This window comes from Mesoplodon mirus (genome assembly GCF_964341445.2).
Source record: "Mesoplodon mirus genome assembly, chromosome: 18".
NCBI lineage: Eukaryota > Metazoa > Chordata > Mammalia > Artiodactyla > Ziphiidae > Mesoplodon > Mesoplodon mirus.
In genome coordinates, this window is record NC_138994.1 from 53,410,179 (window position 1) to 53,424,842 (window position 14,664).

At 58.1% G+C, this 14,664-nt stretch overlaps 1 protein-coding gene across 13 annotated transcripts in view; it reads left to right on the forward strand.

Moving 5' to 3' along the window:
* The window catches only part of MYO18A (myosin XVIIIA), a 96,720-nt gene that overhangs the window by 53,284 nt on the left and 28,772 nt on the right, over positions 1–14,664 (forward strand). For all 13 annotated transcript variants that reach the window (XM_082604816.1, XM_082604820.1, XM_082604809.1 and 10 more), the window contains 11 exons: positions 738–801; positions 1,015–1,159; positions 3,411–3,587; positions 3,806–3,896; positions 4,155–4,347; positions 5,409–5,495; positions 7,543–7,684; positions 7,846–8,005; positions 8,218–8,404; positions 8,729–8,972; positions 11,329–11,438. In XM_082604816.1, the coding sequence (XP_082460942.1) occupies positions 738–801; positions 1,015–1,159; positions 3,411–3,587; positions 3,806–3,896; positions 4,155–4,347; positions 5,409–5,495; positions 7,543–7,684; positions 7,846–8,005; positions 8,218–8,404; positions 8,729–8,972; positions 11,329–11,438 (1,600 nt within the window). The remainder of the gene's footprint in view (positions 1–737; positions 802–1,014; positions 1,160–3,410; positions 3,588–3,805; positions 3,897–4,154; positions 4,348–5,408; positions 5,496–7,542; positions 7,685–7,845; positions 8,006–8,217; positions 8,405–8,728; positions 8,973–11,328; positions 11,439–14,664) is intronic.

The following is a 14,664-nucleotide window of genomic DNA, read 5'->3' on the forward strand; positions in this document are numbered from 1 at the left end:
TCTGAGCTAGGCCCTGGGGATGGCGAGATGAATGAGCCATAGGCCCTGCCCAGCGGGAGCTCCCTGGCCCCAGGCATGGGGGACCTGGCTATATGTGAGGGGCACCATTGACCCTTCAGCGTTCCCAGGGCCTAGCTAGGATCTGTGCTCCTGGGAAGCCAGATCTGGAGAGGAAAGCACACCGAGATGCAGGTGGTCAGAGGCTTGCCCGCAGTTACACAGCTAGTATGGGGCTAAGCAGGTGTTTGAGTCCACACAGGGGCCAAAAAACCAAGCCTTTTCCAGTGCCCTCCATGCTGGCCTCCCTGCATCCACGTTGGCTCCTCCGCCAGGCTCTTCCCTTTAGACCTTCGGGCTTGCTGTCTGTGTCCACTGAGAAGAGGATAAATGATAACGCTGAGCAAGCAGCCCAGGGCACTATTGTCTTGAGCTCTCCTTGTCACTGAGGGCACGGTCTCAGTCCTGGCTGGACTCACCCTTCGGGCGGTTTCCCTGCTCCCTTCCAGGGGTCTGTCTGGACACTCTCACCAGGGCCTTCTGTGACCTGTCCTAGGGAGGCCAGTGCTCTGGCCTGGTGTCCAGGCCAATTAGGAAAGGCCATAGCAGCTGGCCTGACAGGAGGGCATGGTGGGCAGACAGGACTGAGTCTGGAAGCGGAGTCTCTGTCTCCAGCCTGGCAGGGAGACGGACTTGGCATGGGGCCCAGCACTGTGCCGATGCCTCGTTTGTACCCCTAGGACAGAGCTCCACTTGAACCACTTGGCAGAGAACAACGTGTTTGGGATTGTACCACTGGCCAAGGTGAGGGGCCTATGGGGACGGGTTGGCAGCCCTGGGCCTTGGGGTCGGAGAAGCTTGGAATGTCCTGGAGTGCCTCATGGGAATAGCAGGAGCCCAGCCCAGGCTGGGCGGCTCTACTCTAGCTTGGCCGCCCTGATGGTCCAGCAACATGGGAGATACCAGAGGGACAGCCCCTCTGAGATCTGGTGCCAGTGTGCCCGTCTGTCGCTGCAGCCTGAGGAGAAGCAGAAGGCGGCTCAGCAGTTCAGCAAGCTCCAGACGGCCATGAAGGTGCTGGGCATCTCCCCTGACGAGCAGAAAGCCTGCTGGCTCATCCTGGCTGCCATCTACCACCTGGGGGCTGCAGGCGCCACCAAAGGTAACGGGCAGTGGATCCCAACAGCCTAGCGGGTCACCTGGGAGAGCTTGTGGGGGCCCAGTCCACTCCCAGTTTGTCCTGGCCCAGCACAGACTCACCTGTTATCAGACACCCCTCTTTGGCTTGTGCCTCTTCCCCGTCCCCTTCATCAGAGCAGACGTCTCCAAACCCCTGGAGAAGCGTCTCTGCCAAGGATGGCCAGAGGCCCGGACTGAGGTGGCAGTGATCGGGAGTGCTGTGAAGAGCAGGGGGCTTGGGGGTTTGGAGGCTGAGGGGAAAGAGAAGGGCACTAACTCAGAGCAGTCCCCCTGGAATAACTCTCCTTCTTGTTCCCTTTCTGACAGAGGCCCCCGAGGAGCAAGCGGGTAACTGACCTTGACCCCGTCCTGGGGTGTAGGGGCCACCTTGCCCCCTCTTGGTGCTTGCCCTGGGCTCTCTCTGGGGGCTGGGCTTGTTCTATCATAGCAGAGGACACTGGCCTGGGAGAAGCCCCAGGGTTGTGGGTGGAGAGGGTGCTTACTGGCAGTGGGGCTTCTCAGAGTCCCAGGAATAGCTGTTTCTACCTGTTTTGCGTTCAGATCCTGGAATCTCTCAGGATGCCCTCCATGGGGCTTACGTGGGGAAGGGTGTGTTGCTTCCTGGGGCTTCCCAAGGCCAGTTTTCCCTCAATCTTCCCTTCTCTCCACTGGTTTGGTAGTAGGTGCCTCTTTCTCTTGCATGTCAGGGTAGAAGCCACTAGGGGGCAGCAGGCACCGTGGTATTGAATGGGCTGCAGCTTCAGCGTCAGTGCTTGGGGTCTTGTGAAGGGCTGGAGCTTGGTCTGGCTTGGAAGAGCTCCTTTGCCTTCCTCTGAGATTACATTGATGGTCAGGTGCTCTGAGCTCCTCTTCACCCCTTTCTCCTCCAGTTTAGGGAAAGGGATCCTGCTTCTGCACAGCACCTTGGGCATCGGCTTCATCTTCCTCTGGGATATGAAGGGCCCCAGGCTGTCAGCAGGAGTGAGGAACTGCTGGTGGGTGGGAGGGTGGGTGGGTGCATGGAGGAACATGCGTCTGGGTGTTAGGTTCCTTGTGATCCCAGCAGGTTACATCCCTGCCAAAGAGGAAGCAGGCTCTGAGTTAAGGAAGTTGTCTCCACACTTGTAGGTGGGCAGGTGGGTGGCTGTGTGGCTGTGTCTTGAGGAAGTTCTTTCACTCCAAGGAGGTAACAGTGCAGGTTTCCTGTAACCCTACTCAGCGCTGACTGCAGGTGGAGAGCTCTGGGGGCGTCAGTGCGTGGACCTTGTTGAGCAGTGTCTGTTACCTCCTCAGAGCTTCCAGTATTTTCTGGGTTGGGGGGGAGGGTGTGTGCCCATGTATGTGTGATAGAAAGTCTTTGCAGGTCTCTTTCCTTGTGTGTCAGTGTGATCACATCCATAAACGTAATCCTTTGAGGCTGTGAATGTGTGCGTGCGTGTGTGTGTGTGTGTTTGTGTTTCTGAGTCTGAATGGGGTTGTGTTTTCTCTCCTGCTCATCTTCCCAAAGCCCCACCCCCACGGGCCCTTCCACTGGGCCTGGCAGGCTCAGCTGATGACTGTTTGCTAACATGCTGTTTTTCTTTGCATGCTGCATGCTGGTCCTTTGCCTTACAGAAGCTGCCGAAGGTAAAACCTTGTTTCTTGTTAGCTTTCCCTAATTGCCGCGATTAGACACGTGTTGGCTGAGGCGCGTCTGCCCGCGCGGGCTGTTCCCTCTCCCCTGCAGTTTTTGCTCGCCTCTCCACTGTTGGGCCACAGTGGATGTTTGCGGTCTCCCCTGGCGGACGCATTCGGGAGGGTCCTAATGCGTCCAAGGAAGGGGGAGACACCAGTGCTCTCCTGATACTCCCCCCAAGGCACAGGCAGTTCTTGTGTTCATCCTAGGTGGGCTGGCTCATGCTCTGTCCTTCCCCACGTTGGCGCCTGGAGCCAAGCCCTCTAAAGGGGTTTTTGCAGCCGATTGGGAGCCCTCTGGTGGCCGCAGTGTGGCGTTACCTCCTCTTTTAGGACCTGCTCGTTCTCTCCAACCCCAAGGGACACAGGAAGCACAGGCAGCTGCTGGCTCTCCCTGTTTTGCCTGAAGCCCTGCTGGTGTCATCAGGGCTCGTTGTTTTCCCTCTGGAAGATGCCTGCTCCCTAGTGCTATGGGCGCAAGGGAGCTGAAGGGCACAGTGGTCAGCAAACAGTCTAAGGAGGAAGACCCGCCATGTCAGGTCCTTTTTTCTACCCCATAGCTGGGCGCAGGCAGTTTGCCCGCCACGAGTGGGCCCAGAAGGCTGCGTACCTGCTGGGCTGCAGCCTGGAAGAGCTCTCCTCGGCCATCTTCAAGCACCAGCACCAGGGCGGCACCCTGCAGCGCTCCACCTCCTTCCGCCAGGGCCCCGAGGAGAGCAGCCTGGGGGATGGCACAGGTACCCGAGCCCCTTGGCTGCTGGATGTGATCGGAGGCCTCTTCCTGGGCTCGTTGCCGTCTCTGGGGTGGGCAAACTCCTGGGGTGAATAGATGCTCCCATTAGGGGGAGAGGCCCAGTCCCAGGGCCCCATGCTGCCTTGGCCTGGGTGGGTAGGGAGCACACCCAGGTGGGGAGTCCCAGGGACCTGGAGATAGAACTGACCCTCCTGCCCACAGGCCCCAAACTGAGTGCACTGGAGTGCTTGGAGGGCATGGCATCCGGCCTCTACAGCGAGCTCTTCACGCTTCTCATCTCCCTGGTGAACAGGTGAGTGCCAGGCAGGGCCTAGGAGCTCTCATCTTGCTGCCTTGACAAAGGTGGGGTTGATGCCTTTGTGCTTGTGCGATTGCTGAGGCAGAGCCATCCTCCACCAGCAGGGGGCTCACTGTCCCTGCAGGCAGGAGAGGCCACTCCTCCCCACGGGTCCTGGGCACCTGCACGGGGATGGGGATGGGGACGGGGTGAGCTACCTGGGCACCGGGGGCACTGCCCTGAGCACCTCTGACCCAGGCTCTCCCTGTGAAGGGCTCTCAAGTCCAGCCAGCACTCACTCTGCTCTATGATGATTGTGGACACTCCCGGCTTCCAGAACCCTGAGCAGGGTGGGTCGGCCCGCGGGGCCTCCTTTGAGGAGCTGTGCCACAACTACGCCCAGGACCGGCTGCAGAGGCTCTTCCATGAGCGCACCTTTGTGCAGGAGTTGGAAAGATACAAGGAGGTAGCACTTGACCTTGCCCCTGCCGCCTGACACCCCCCAGGCTCACCTTCTGGCCTTGGCACCCTCAGTGGTGGGGGGAGGCATCTGTAGATGCAGCCAGGTACCCCCTTCCCTGCTGGCTGCTCCCTTCCCAGCCCTTTACCCTCTGACATTTATGTCCCCCGGTGGTCTCTGGAGCAGGACGCTTTTCCTGCCCAGGCTACATGCTTTCCTTATGGAGAGTTTGCTCTCCAAGAAGCCGAAGGTGCATTCAGGGTCCCTGGGAGCCCCTCTTTGCCCACCTTCAAGGCACCTGCCTAGGCCCTGTGAACTGCCACCGTGCAGTTCCTGCCTCCACGTGTGTCGGGCCTGGCCTTCCCTGTCTCCTGAGCTGTTGGGATGGTGACTGATTATTTAGCCCCCCTGCCCCCATAAAAGGGTGTCCTGGATGGATCTGGAAATCCTACCTCATGTGGAGGTGAGTTGAACGAGCTGGGAAGAATATTTATCTTGGGTGAGAGAAGATTCAGGAGGAAAATGACAGTTGTCTTCAAGTATTTCAAGGATGAGTGTGTGAAATCGAGAGTGGTCTTACTCCACGTAGCCTAATCAGCAGGTGGGAGTAACAGGAGTGTGTACGTGACTTTAGCTCGCTGTGAAAGGAGGTTAGGAGAAGGTTAGCTGTCCAAAGACACAACGCGGGGCTTCCCTGGTGGCGCAGTGGTTGAGAGTCCGCCTGCCGATGCAGGGGACACGGGTTCATGCCTCAGTCCGGGAAGATCCCACATGCCGCGGAGCGGCTGGGCCCGTGAGCCATGGCCGCTGAGCCTGCGCATCTGGAGCCTGCGCTCCGCAATGGGAGAGGCCACAACAGTGAGAGGCCCGCGAACCACACACACACACAAAAAAAGACACAACGCTGTGCCTTGAGAGGTGGTGAGCATCTGTCACTCGGGCTGTTGGAGGGGAGCTCCTGCTCGGATGGGACATTGGACTTGCTGACCCCAGCGTCCCCACCTGGCCTGCTCATAGGGCTGCACCCCACACACGGCCCTGTGCTCACTACCTCCCCACCTTCCTAGGAGAACATCGAGCTGGCATTTGACGACTTGGAGCCAGCCACAGATGACTCTGTGGCCGCCGTGGACCAGGCCTCCCATCAGTCCCTGGTAGGAATTCCAGGGAGGGCCTGGGCTGGCCTTTTCTTGCCCTTCCCATTCCTCTCCCTTGGTAGAGCCCTCCCCATATGAGCTGCTGCTGGGTGGGGACACTATGGGTTGGGGGGCCCAGCAGTCAGGCCCAGACACCAAGCGCTTTTGAGCTGTGTGCCCTTTCCCTTGACTGTCAGCCAGTCTGGCCAGGAAGGTGGCACTTCCTTCTGCCCTGGTGCAGTGGGGAGCACCACCCATGGGTATCTGAGCTCAGGCCCTGTGCCAGCCGTGCCTCAAGTGTGTCTGCCAGGAGCCCTGTTACCACTTCCTCAGTGGAGAGGGCCTGTGGACCCAGAGGACATAGTCATCCCCTCCCATTGTCCCCAAGTAGAGGACCGGTGCAGCCTAGCAGAGCAGGGTGAGGAGGTGGCATTCACCCAAACACAGAAACAGTACCCAGATATAAAATGCCCACTGAGGGGCTGTGTGGGTGTGAGTCCTCACCCCTCAATCTGGGGATGGGCTTTGTCACCCTTTGGGCAAGCGTCTTGGGCACCTTGCTGCCTGGGGGACTGGCTGCCTGATGAGCACTTGGCATTTGGCAATTGTCTTCGATTAGGGAAGTTGCATAAGGCGCTTTATTGGAGAATTGGCATTTTTGCCAGGTTGCTGATCTCCCTCCTCTGCTTTGAGTCCCACCTCTCTCTCCCTCCTCCCTGCGGGAAGGCCCTGGCCCGGGGGGTGGGGCCCCGGGAGAGTGAGTGTCCCCCTGGGACAAGTGCTTAAAGTGCCCAAGTCCCACATCTCCCCAGGGAAGCTGGCTTTTCTTCCTGACACCTAGGCCCCTGCCAAGGCCTCCCTCGAGAGCCTTTGCCATTCCCAGGAGGTGTGGGAAAGTTGAACGGCTGGCTTAGGAGCAGCAGTGGGTCAGATAGTGTGTTTGGATGGGGCTTGGCCATCCCTTCCCTCCTTTGCTCTCCCCTTTCTGATGGGCCTCGGCATCGGGCAGCTGCACCTCCAGGCACGGGGGCCCCTCAGTGCCCGGCCTGCCACTCACCAGCCAGTGGCTTCTTGCTCATTCCTGCCATACAGCTCCAGCTGCTCGGAGGCCTTAGTTGCCCGCCGGTCCTTGGCCACCTTCTGTGTCCTCCTGGGCAGCACACAGACTCCCTTGGGCAGCTTGGGTCAAAGAGGGAAAAGGGCACTTCTCTTGTCCCCAGTCCCTAGAGGCCAGGCCAGAGTCCTTCTTGCCCAAGGAAGACCTGGGAATTCCATAGAAAAGGCACCTTCACACCTAGTTGTTTGGCTTGCATGGGGAATTAGACATCAGAATTCAGTATTTTCACCTTCTCTTGAAAAACTTCAGGATTTACCAACACTAGGCCAACGTTCTTCCAGGACAGCAGTCGGCTGCTGCTGGGTGGCGGCTGTCCCCTTTAGATGGGGACACCTGCTCTCCGGTCACCCCAGCTCTGCCCATTTTGGCTGCCACAGCCATTAAGTCAACTGTCTTAGGCTTTTGGCACTTGAGTTTATGACCCTGTAGTGACGCCACCTGCAGTGCTCCGAGCCCTCTCTGGGTTCTCCCCTCTCGGGGCGGGGAACCAGGGTTAATCGCAGCTGTCTCTTATTGACAGCTTCCTTTGGGCCATGCCCTGTGCTCAGGGCCTTAAAGACCTTATCTCCTTTAACCTGCGTGGGAGGTGATGCCCAGAGAGTGAGGGCAACAGGGGGCTCACCCAAGCCCCCCTGATCTCCCAAGGGGTTGAGGATGGAGGAGAGGCTCTGGATGTGAGCTTGCGTCAATAAGAACCCTTCAGTCTTTGGGGACTTAGGACACAGGTCCTACGAATCATATGGTGCCGTGGGCTTCTCTCTCTGATCTCTTTCTGGCCCCTCTTTCTCCTCGCTGGCCACCTGCTCCACAGAATGTCAGCCATGAGGGGCAGGAGCTGTAGCGTGTGTATCTGTGTAACGTGTTTATGGTGTGAGGTCGGGACCACAGGTTCTAGCCCCCTTCACACAGCTCCATGTGGCACTGCCGGATTTCTTTCCTTCTGCATAGGTCCGCTCGCTGGCCCGCACGGATGAGGCGAAGGGCCTGCTATGGTTGTTGGAAGAGGAGGTGCTGGTGCCAGGGGCCACTGAGGACGCCCTCCTGGAGCGCCTTTTCTCCTACTATGGCCCCCAGGAAGGTGACCGAAAAGGTAGGTGGCACCCCTGGAGGGCAGCGCCTCTGCTTCCTCTCCTGAGAACCCATTTGTGTATATATGGGTCCAGTTGGCACTGCCTGGGGGGCTCACTGAGTCCATGGGCTTTTGGGGGACCTGTGCCCTGATGACCTGAACCTTGCTTGCTCCGCCCTCAGGCCAAAGCCCTCTCCTGCGCAGCAGCAAACCGCACCATTTTCTCCTGGGCCACAGCCATGGCACCAACTGGGTGGAGTACAACACGGCTGGCTGGCTGAGCTACACCAAGCAGAACCCGGCCACCCAGAACGCCCCCCGGCTCCTGCAGGACTCCCAGAAGTAAGAACACCACTCCGTCCACCCGCCCTGGTTTTCTCTTCTTGCTGTGTGAGGGTTTCTCTGTAGTGTCTCTGTCAGGTGTGGGACATGCAGCCCCAGCCCAGATAACCCAGGCCCCTGGCCACGGTGACCTAGGAGCTGGGAAAAGGAACGGCCTCTACTGCTGCCTGAATGTTACTTCTTTCCCTCCTTTACCTCCCCTCCTCTGGCAGAAAAATCATCAGCAACCTGTTTCTGGGCCGGGCGGGCAGCGCCACGGTGCTCTCAGGCTCCATTGCGGGCCTGGAGGGCGGCTCACAGTTGGCGCTGCGCCGGGCCACCAGCATGCGGAAAACCTTCACCACAGGGATGGCGGCTGTCAAGAAGAAGTCCCTGTGCATCCAGATTAAGCTGCAGGTGGTGAGTGTGCCAGTGCAGGCCCTGGGGCACTTCCTGACCGCTGGCAGGTGGCCAGGGCCTTCTGGGCACACTCAGGTCACCAGTGCTCACTCAGCATCCCACTCACCTTGATTGCTGCTGGTGGGGTCCTCTTGCAGTGCTACCCCCTGTGCGTTGCCCACCCCGGGCCTAGTACGGGCAGGGTTGTCCAGGCTTAGCACGTCCTGCCCAGACAGCGGTGGGACACCTGCCATCCTGCACAGAGTGGAGATGCTGGCGCCAGTCCCTGGTCTCTTGGCTCGGGCTGTCAGAGCCCACTGAAGGCTGTCCCTTCCCCCTTGGCAGGACGCCCTCATTGACACCATCAAGAAGTCAAAGCTGCATTTCGTGCATTGCTTCCTGCCTGTGGCAGAGGGCTGGGCGGGGGAGCCCCGTTCCGCCCACTCCCGCAGAGTCAGCTGCAGCAGTGAGCTGGACCTGCCCCCGGGAGACCACTGCGAGGCCGGGCTCCTGCAGCTGGACGCGCCCCTGCTCCGCGCCCAGCTTCGAGGCTCCCGCCTGCTTGATGCTGTGCGCATGTACCGCCAAGGTGGGGCCCCTTCCCTCTCAACTCCTACCCCTCCTTCCTAGAGCTGCCCCTGCCCCTCCCCACCTCCCTAACAGGGCCTGTGGGGCTAGAGGGGTGCTGCTCCCCCCCATCTCCGACTGGCCCTAGATCTCTCGTCTCTGCTGCTCCCTCCTCTGGGAGTCTCTCCTTGCATCTCTCTAGCCCAGTGTTTTCCTTTCTCTTTTTCTTGCCAGCCTGCTGGCCATCCTCTCCCTTCCACATTCCAGCCCTCCTCGTCCCCTCCCCTCCCCAGCCCACATGCCCTGTTCCCACAGCTCCCTCCTTCCACCTTCCCTGGTTTGGACGGGTCACCTCTGCCCACAGCAGCAGACTCAGTGTCCTCGCGGAGCAACTGCCTCTAAGAGTGGGCCAGCCCTGCAATGAGAAATGAAGTGCTAAATCTTTCTGAAGAACTTAAAATTCCCAAGAAAGGTCAGACAGACCCTTTTTATGGACCCACCTGGACGAGGGGCCAGACAGGACGATAATAATAGTAGTTAACGTCCTTAGAGCATTTACGGTATACCAGACACTATTCTAAACTCGTCCCACACTGTAACTCCTTTAATCCTCCCAACAACTTCACGAGATGTAGGTACTAGTATCATCCCCAGATGAGGTGACTGAGGCTCAGAGAGGTTAAGTGGCTTGCTGAAGGTCACACAGCGCGTGAGTGGCAGGGCAGGATTTGACCTAAACAGACCAGTTTCTGAGTAGGGTTTCGTTGGCCTGAAAAGTTATGAATTGCCAGGTTTCCGCCCTTTTCTCCCTTAGCTAGAAGAGCATGCAGGCTCCCACCGACCCGCAGCCAGGTCCCCTTGAGGCATTCCACAGGGGCACCGTCACTTTTCCTTAGCAGCCAAAGCCAGGAAACGGGCTCCCAGCCCTGCTCTGAATAAATCATCGATCTGTCCCCACGTCTTGATAAGCAGTTGCTGTTTATTATTTCAAAACCAGATTGTTACCGCTCTGAACCAAAATCAATGTGCTTTACTCAGACAAGCAGATCGATGAGGCCAGCCGCAGCAGACCCCCTCTCCTCCCCCAGCCCCCAGCCACCATCAGTGGCGCTGATGATTCATTAAGATGCCAGGCGTCCGGACCTGCTATCCCGGCCCATCCATTTAATTGCAATTCAGATACGATCAATAGCTCACTTTGTCTTGGCCCCTCAGTGGCCCCCGCCTCCTGTTTCAATCATCAGGCACATGCATCAGCCCCATCTCGCAGTTGGAGGGCTTCCCAGAGCCAGCTAGGCCGCCGAGGTGGAGCGAGCCCTTGACGGGCTGTCAGGAGCCTGGGTTTGGAGTCCAGCTCTGCCTGCAGCCGCAGCCTTTGTGACCCTGAGCAAGCCAGTCACTCCCCCTCTCAGGCCTCAGTTTCCACGTCTGGAGGCTGAGTTATATCCGGTCTAAGACCTCTTTTTGGTTTGAAATTCTGTGATTCCATAGGAGTGGGTCTCTTGATCCACTGCCGTGGGTTCTGGTGTCGTCGGGGTGCCTCAGGGTAACCTCTCGCTGGCCACAATCCTGACCTTGCCCCAGCCTCGAGCCCAGACAATAGGGAATCTCTGTTAGAGGTAACACTCTTTAGGGAAAGGGAATCTACAAGCCTTTTTGGTCACCTTGGGCCTAGGGCCCAAAGTCAGGAAGGGGGCAGGAAGGGAGCCCTTTCTGAACACCCACCAAGTGAGCCAAGCTGTACTTTCTACACATTTTCCCATTTAAGCACCATGACTACCATGCGGGGTAAGTGGTAGGGCCCCCATTTACAGATGAGGAAACCGAGACTCAGGTTGAGTGACTGGTCCAAGGTCACATGATAGCAAGAGCCAGGACAGGATTCCAACCCTAAGCCCTTGTACTTCTCCTCTCTGCTATTCTCCAATGCCCTATTTTCTTTTTTTCTTTTTTTTTTTTTTCTTATTAAGTCCTCAAAACATCCTTCTCTGGGTTATCACGGAGTCATAGACCTGGAGGCTAGAAAGCATCTTAGGGGTCATCCAGGCTCTTATCTCCATAGCATTCCTTCCAGGTGGTCAGCCATCCCCCGTTTGCATCCTCACTGACAAGGAAGTTGCTTCCTTCTAAAAGAACCTGTTCCCTGTTTAATCCCTGCAGTCCCAGCATGGGGCAGCCTGGTTGTCCTCCCACCTCCTGTCCGTCGCCCCTGCCTCCTTCCTCTCCACTCTCCTTTCCCGGGGCGACCTCGACCGCGGGCTCTCCCCCCCCGGCAGTCTTTTCCCTTTCAGATGACTCTGCCTGGGCATCAGTGGTTGTTGGGGGCTCTGGGAGCAGGCGAGGCTGACGGGCCTGGCTCCGGGCCGCTCTCTCCCTAGGTTACCCTGACCACATGGTGTTTTCTGAGTTCCGCCGCCGCTTCGACGTCCTGGCCCCGCACCTGACCAAGAAACACGGGCGCAACTACATTGTGGTGGATGAAAAGCGGGTAGGTCTGGGTCCCCACGGCCCCGCCAGACCCTCCTCCCTCTGCTCAGACCCCTCCAGGCAGCTGCCCTTCCTCCCCTAGAGAGAGAGCCAGGCTGGCTCTGGCTCAGGTGCCTGGTTTTGTTTGGCCAACCAGGGCCAGGCCAGGGACACATGGCAGCCAGGCTATGGCGGTGCAGTGGCGGGAAGGCAGCCCGGGGCACGGATGGACTGTAGGAATCACAGAAGAGCCACCCCCTTTAAAGGCCCGAGCTGAGGGTGTCTGCTGTCTGGTGAGCCAGACAATCACCCAAGAGCCTCCCAGGTGGCAGATTAGAACTAGTGTTTTGAGTGCCCCACGGGTAGCACCCGGGCCCCTCAACCTTGACCTCCACACCAGGGCCTAGTTCCTTCAGCAGGAAGCTGTCCAGGGGAGGGGCAGGCATCCCTCCTTGGAGGAAGATTGATGTGGCAACACCTTCCTGGTGCCAGGGTGAGCCTAAGGCTCCCAGGGCAGGCCCCTTGTCAGCCAGGTTGGTGAATTCCTGGCTGTGTGAAGGGATGTCTCCCTGCCGTTCTCGGCTGTCACCTTGACCCCCAGAGGCAACTCCTCAGAGAGCCAAAGGGCTCCTTGAGCCGAGGAACCCTCCTGCACTGTGCTCTGACCTCAGGCACTCAGCCTGACTCAGAAGGCATCTCAGGCCTTAGGACGGCTCTCCTCAAAGAGAGACTGCTGTGCAGAACAGGGCAGGAAGCCTCCTGCCTTCTGCTGCCCCCCGAGTCACAGACCCACACTGATGGAGGCCTCAGAGACCTTCTCCCTACCCTCTCCATCCGGGACCTGCCAGTGTCCAGGGTGACCTTGGTGTGGCTCTAGATGACCCAGCCACACCCCCTTCTCTCTCACCCTTGACCTCCATTCCCGCCTCCCCTTCATGGTTACACCCAGCGCCTCATCATCCCTGGAAATTCTCCGCTCCTGAACTCTCTCACCACAGCCTCCTACCTGTGACCCCATCTGACCCCTTTCTTCCTCTCAGGACACCCGCTCTATGACTCCATCAACACCGCTCATTTCTGGACCCCACTCGGTCATTCCCTTCTGACTTCACTTCCTTTTCCTCTCAGTCTCGACGCCGTGGTCCAGCCCTCCAGTCACTCGGCCTTCATCACCCTCAGCTCTCCTGAGCCTCCCATAGCACCTTCCCTGCTCAATCCCAGCCCTGAAGGGCCACCTTTGGGCGTCTGCTCTCCTCAGCTTGGGGCTCCCAAAGGGCTGTGGGAGAAATTTATACAACTGCGGGGACTTGAATTCCTATAGGTTCATGGTCTCCAGGCTCACTGGACCCTTGGGCCCCATTTTCCACGTGCTCCATCCTTACCTGGCCCTTGTTCCGAGCTCCTTCTCTGCTATTCCATTCTCCGTCTTTCTCCTCAAATCCTCCCCCACTGCACCTTCCCAGCAGTCGACCTTGCCTGCAAACGCTAATAAAACCGAGGCTCCAGCTTCCTCCTGCCTGTGTACACTCCTCTCCAGGTGCCTCCTTCTTCCCCAGCGCTCCTGTCTGGGTGGGACAGGTGTCATCCCTCCCCTCGTCCAGTCCCTTCTTCCCATGCTTCGGAACCCTTTCCCTTTGGCCTCTCTGGAGACCTGCTCCATCAGCGATACGTCTTCTCTCTCTCCTGTTCTTCCGGCCTCTCCTTCTCTGCTGGCTCTTCTCTCAGTGGAGAAACGTTCCACAGACGTTACATTCAGAAAGGAGCCTTCCAGGCTTCCCTGGTGGCGCAGTGGTTGAGAGTCCACCTGCCGATGCAGGACACATGGGTTCGTGCCCCGGTCCGGGAAGATCCCACATGCCGCGGAGCGGCTGGGCCCATGAGCCATGGCCGCTGAGCCTGCGCATCCGGAGCCTGTGCTCCGCAACGGGAGAGGCCACAACAGTGAGAGGCCCGCGTACCGCAAAAAAAAAAAAAAAAAAGAAAGGAGCCTTCCATCAACCCTCCCTCGTGCCCTGCACCATCGACACTTAGTTTCCTCTTGCTGCCCCTGCTCCACTGCCATTCATTCCTCCACCGGTAGCTGCCTGGTTGCCACCCCTGACACCTGGGACTGGTCTTGTCCTCCCAAGCCCTCCATGTTGCCAGAGCTAATGGGCACTTTTCTGTGCTTCTTGCCAGCGTGTGACTGTTGACAGCTCTGTTCTTTTTGAAACATTCTCTGCTCAGCCTCTTTGATGCCGCTCCTGGTTTTCCCCTTGTCTCTCTGTTCTTTCCTTCTCAGTCCCTCTAAGCTTCCCTTCTTTCACATGCCCCTGAAGTAAAGGTCTCTCTCTTCTTTAAGACTCCCTCCTTGGCCGTTATCTGTTTTCTGTCCTACACCCTCTTCCTGGGCAACCTCATTCACGCCCATCACTTCAACTACCACATATATATTGATGACTCCCAGATCAATGCCTCTAGCCCGGGCCTCTCTCCCACTCCAGACATGCATTTCTATCTAGCTGCTTTCTGGACTGCTCTACCTGTATGCCTTTATAGTACCTCAAACTCAGCACGCCCACACCAAACTGATTATATCTCCTCCCAAACCTATTCTTTCTCTTGTATTGCCTACCTTGGAGAATGGCACCAGTAACTAATTACCACACAAGTCAGAAACCTCCATGTGTCCCTAGCTTCCTCCGTCTCGTCTAACCCTCCCCCACATCGGGCAAGGCTTCATCTCCTTAAGGCCTCTCGCATCTCCCTTTCCCCTCCTCCCTTTGGGTCAGGCTCTAGCCTTCTCTCCTGTGGATTCCTGCCTAAGGGGTCCATGCATCCTCCACTCATGTGCCGGTGGGATTTCTATCAAGAGCAACTCTGACCATGCCCCTCCCCGAGAGAACCGTCCAGGGGCTCTCGGAGCGCACAGGCTCACGTGCTTTGGCCCCTGCCCACCTATCTACTTGCCCCTTAACTGCTGCCCTCCCCACTCTCCAGTTATACTGAACTACTTGGAGTTTCCTCGGTGCTCCCTGCTGTGTTATGCTTTCAGGCCTTTGCGCATGCTAGTCCCTCTGCCTGAGATGCCCTCACCCCTACTTTGGCTAATTCTTACTTGTATCTAAAGACGGCACAAGCAACACCTCCTCCGGGTGCCTTCCACAGCTCCCTTGTCTGGCTTAGATGCCTCCTCCTCTGTGTACTTCACCAATTTTCTTGCCTTGCTCCCCAACAAGAGAGCGTGTTCCTCTTGCAGTCATCTTTAT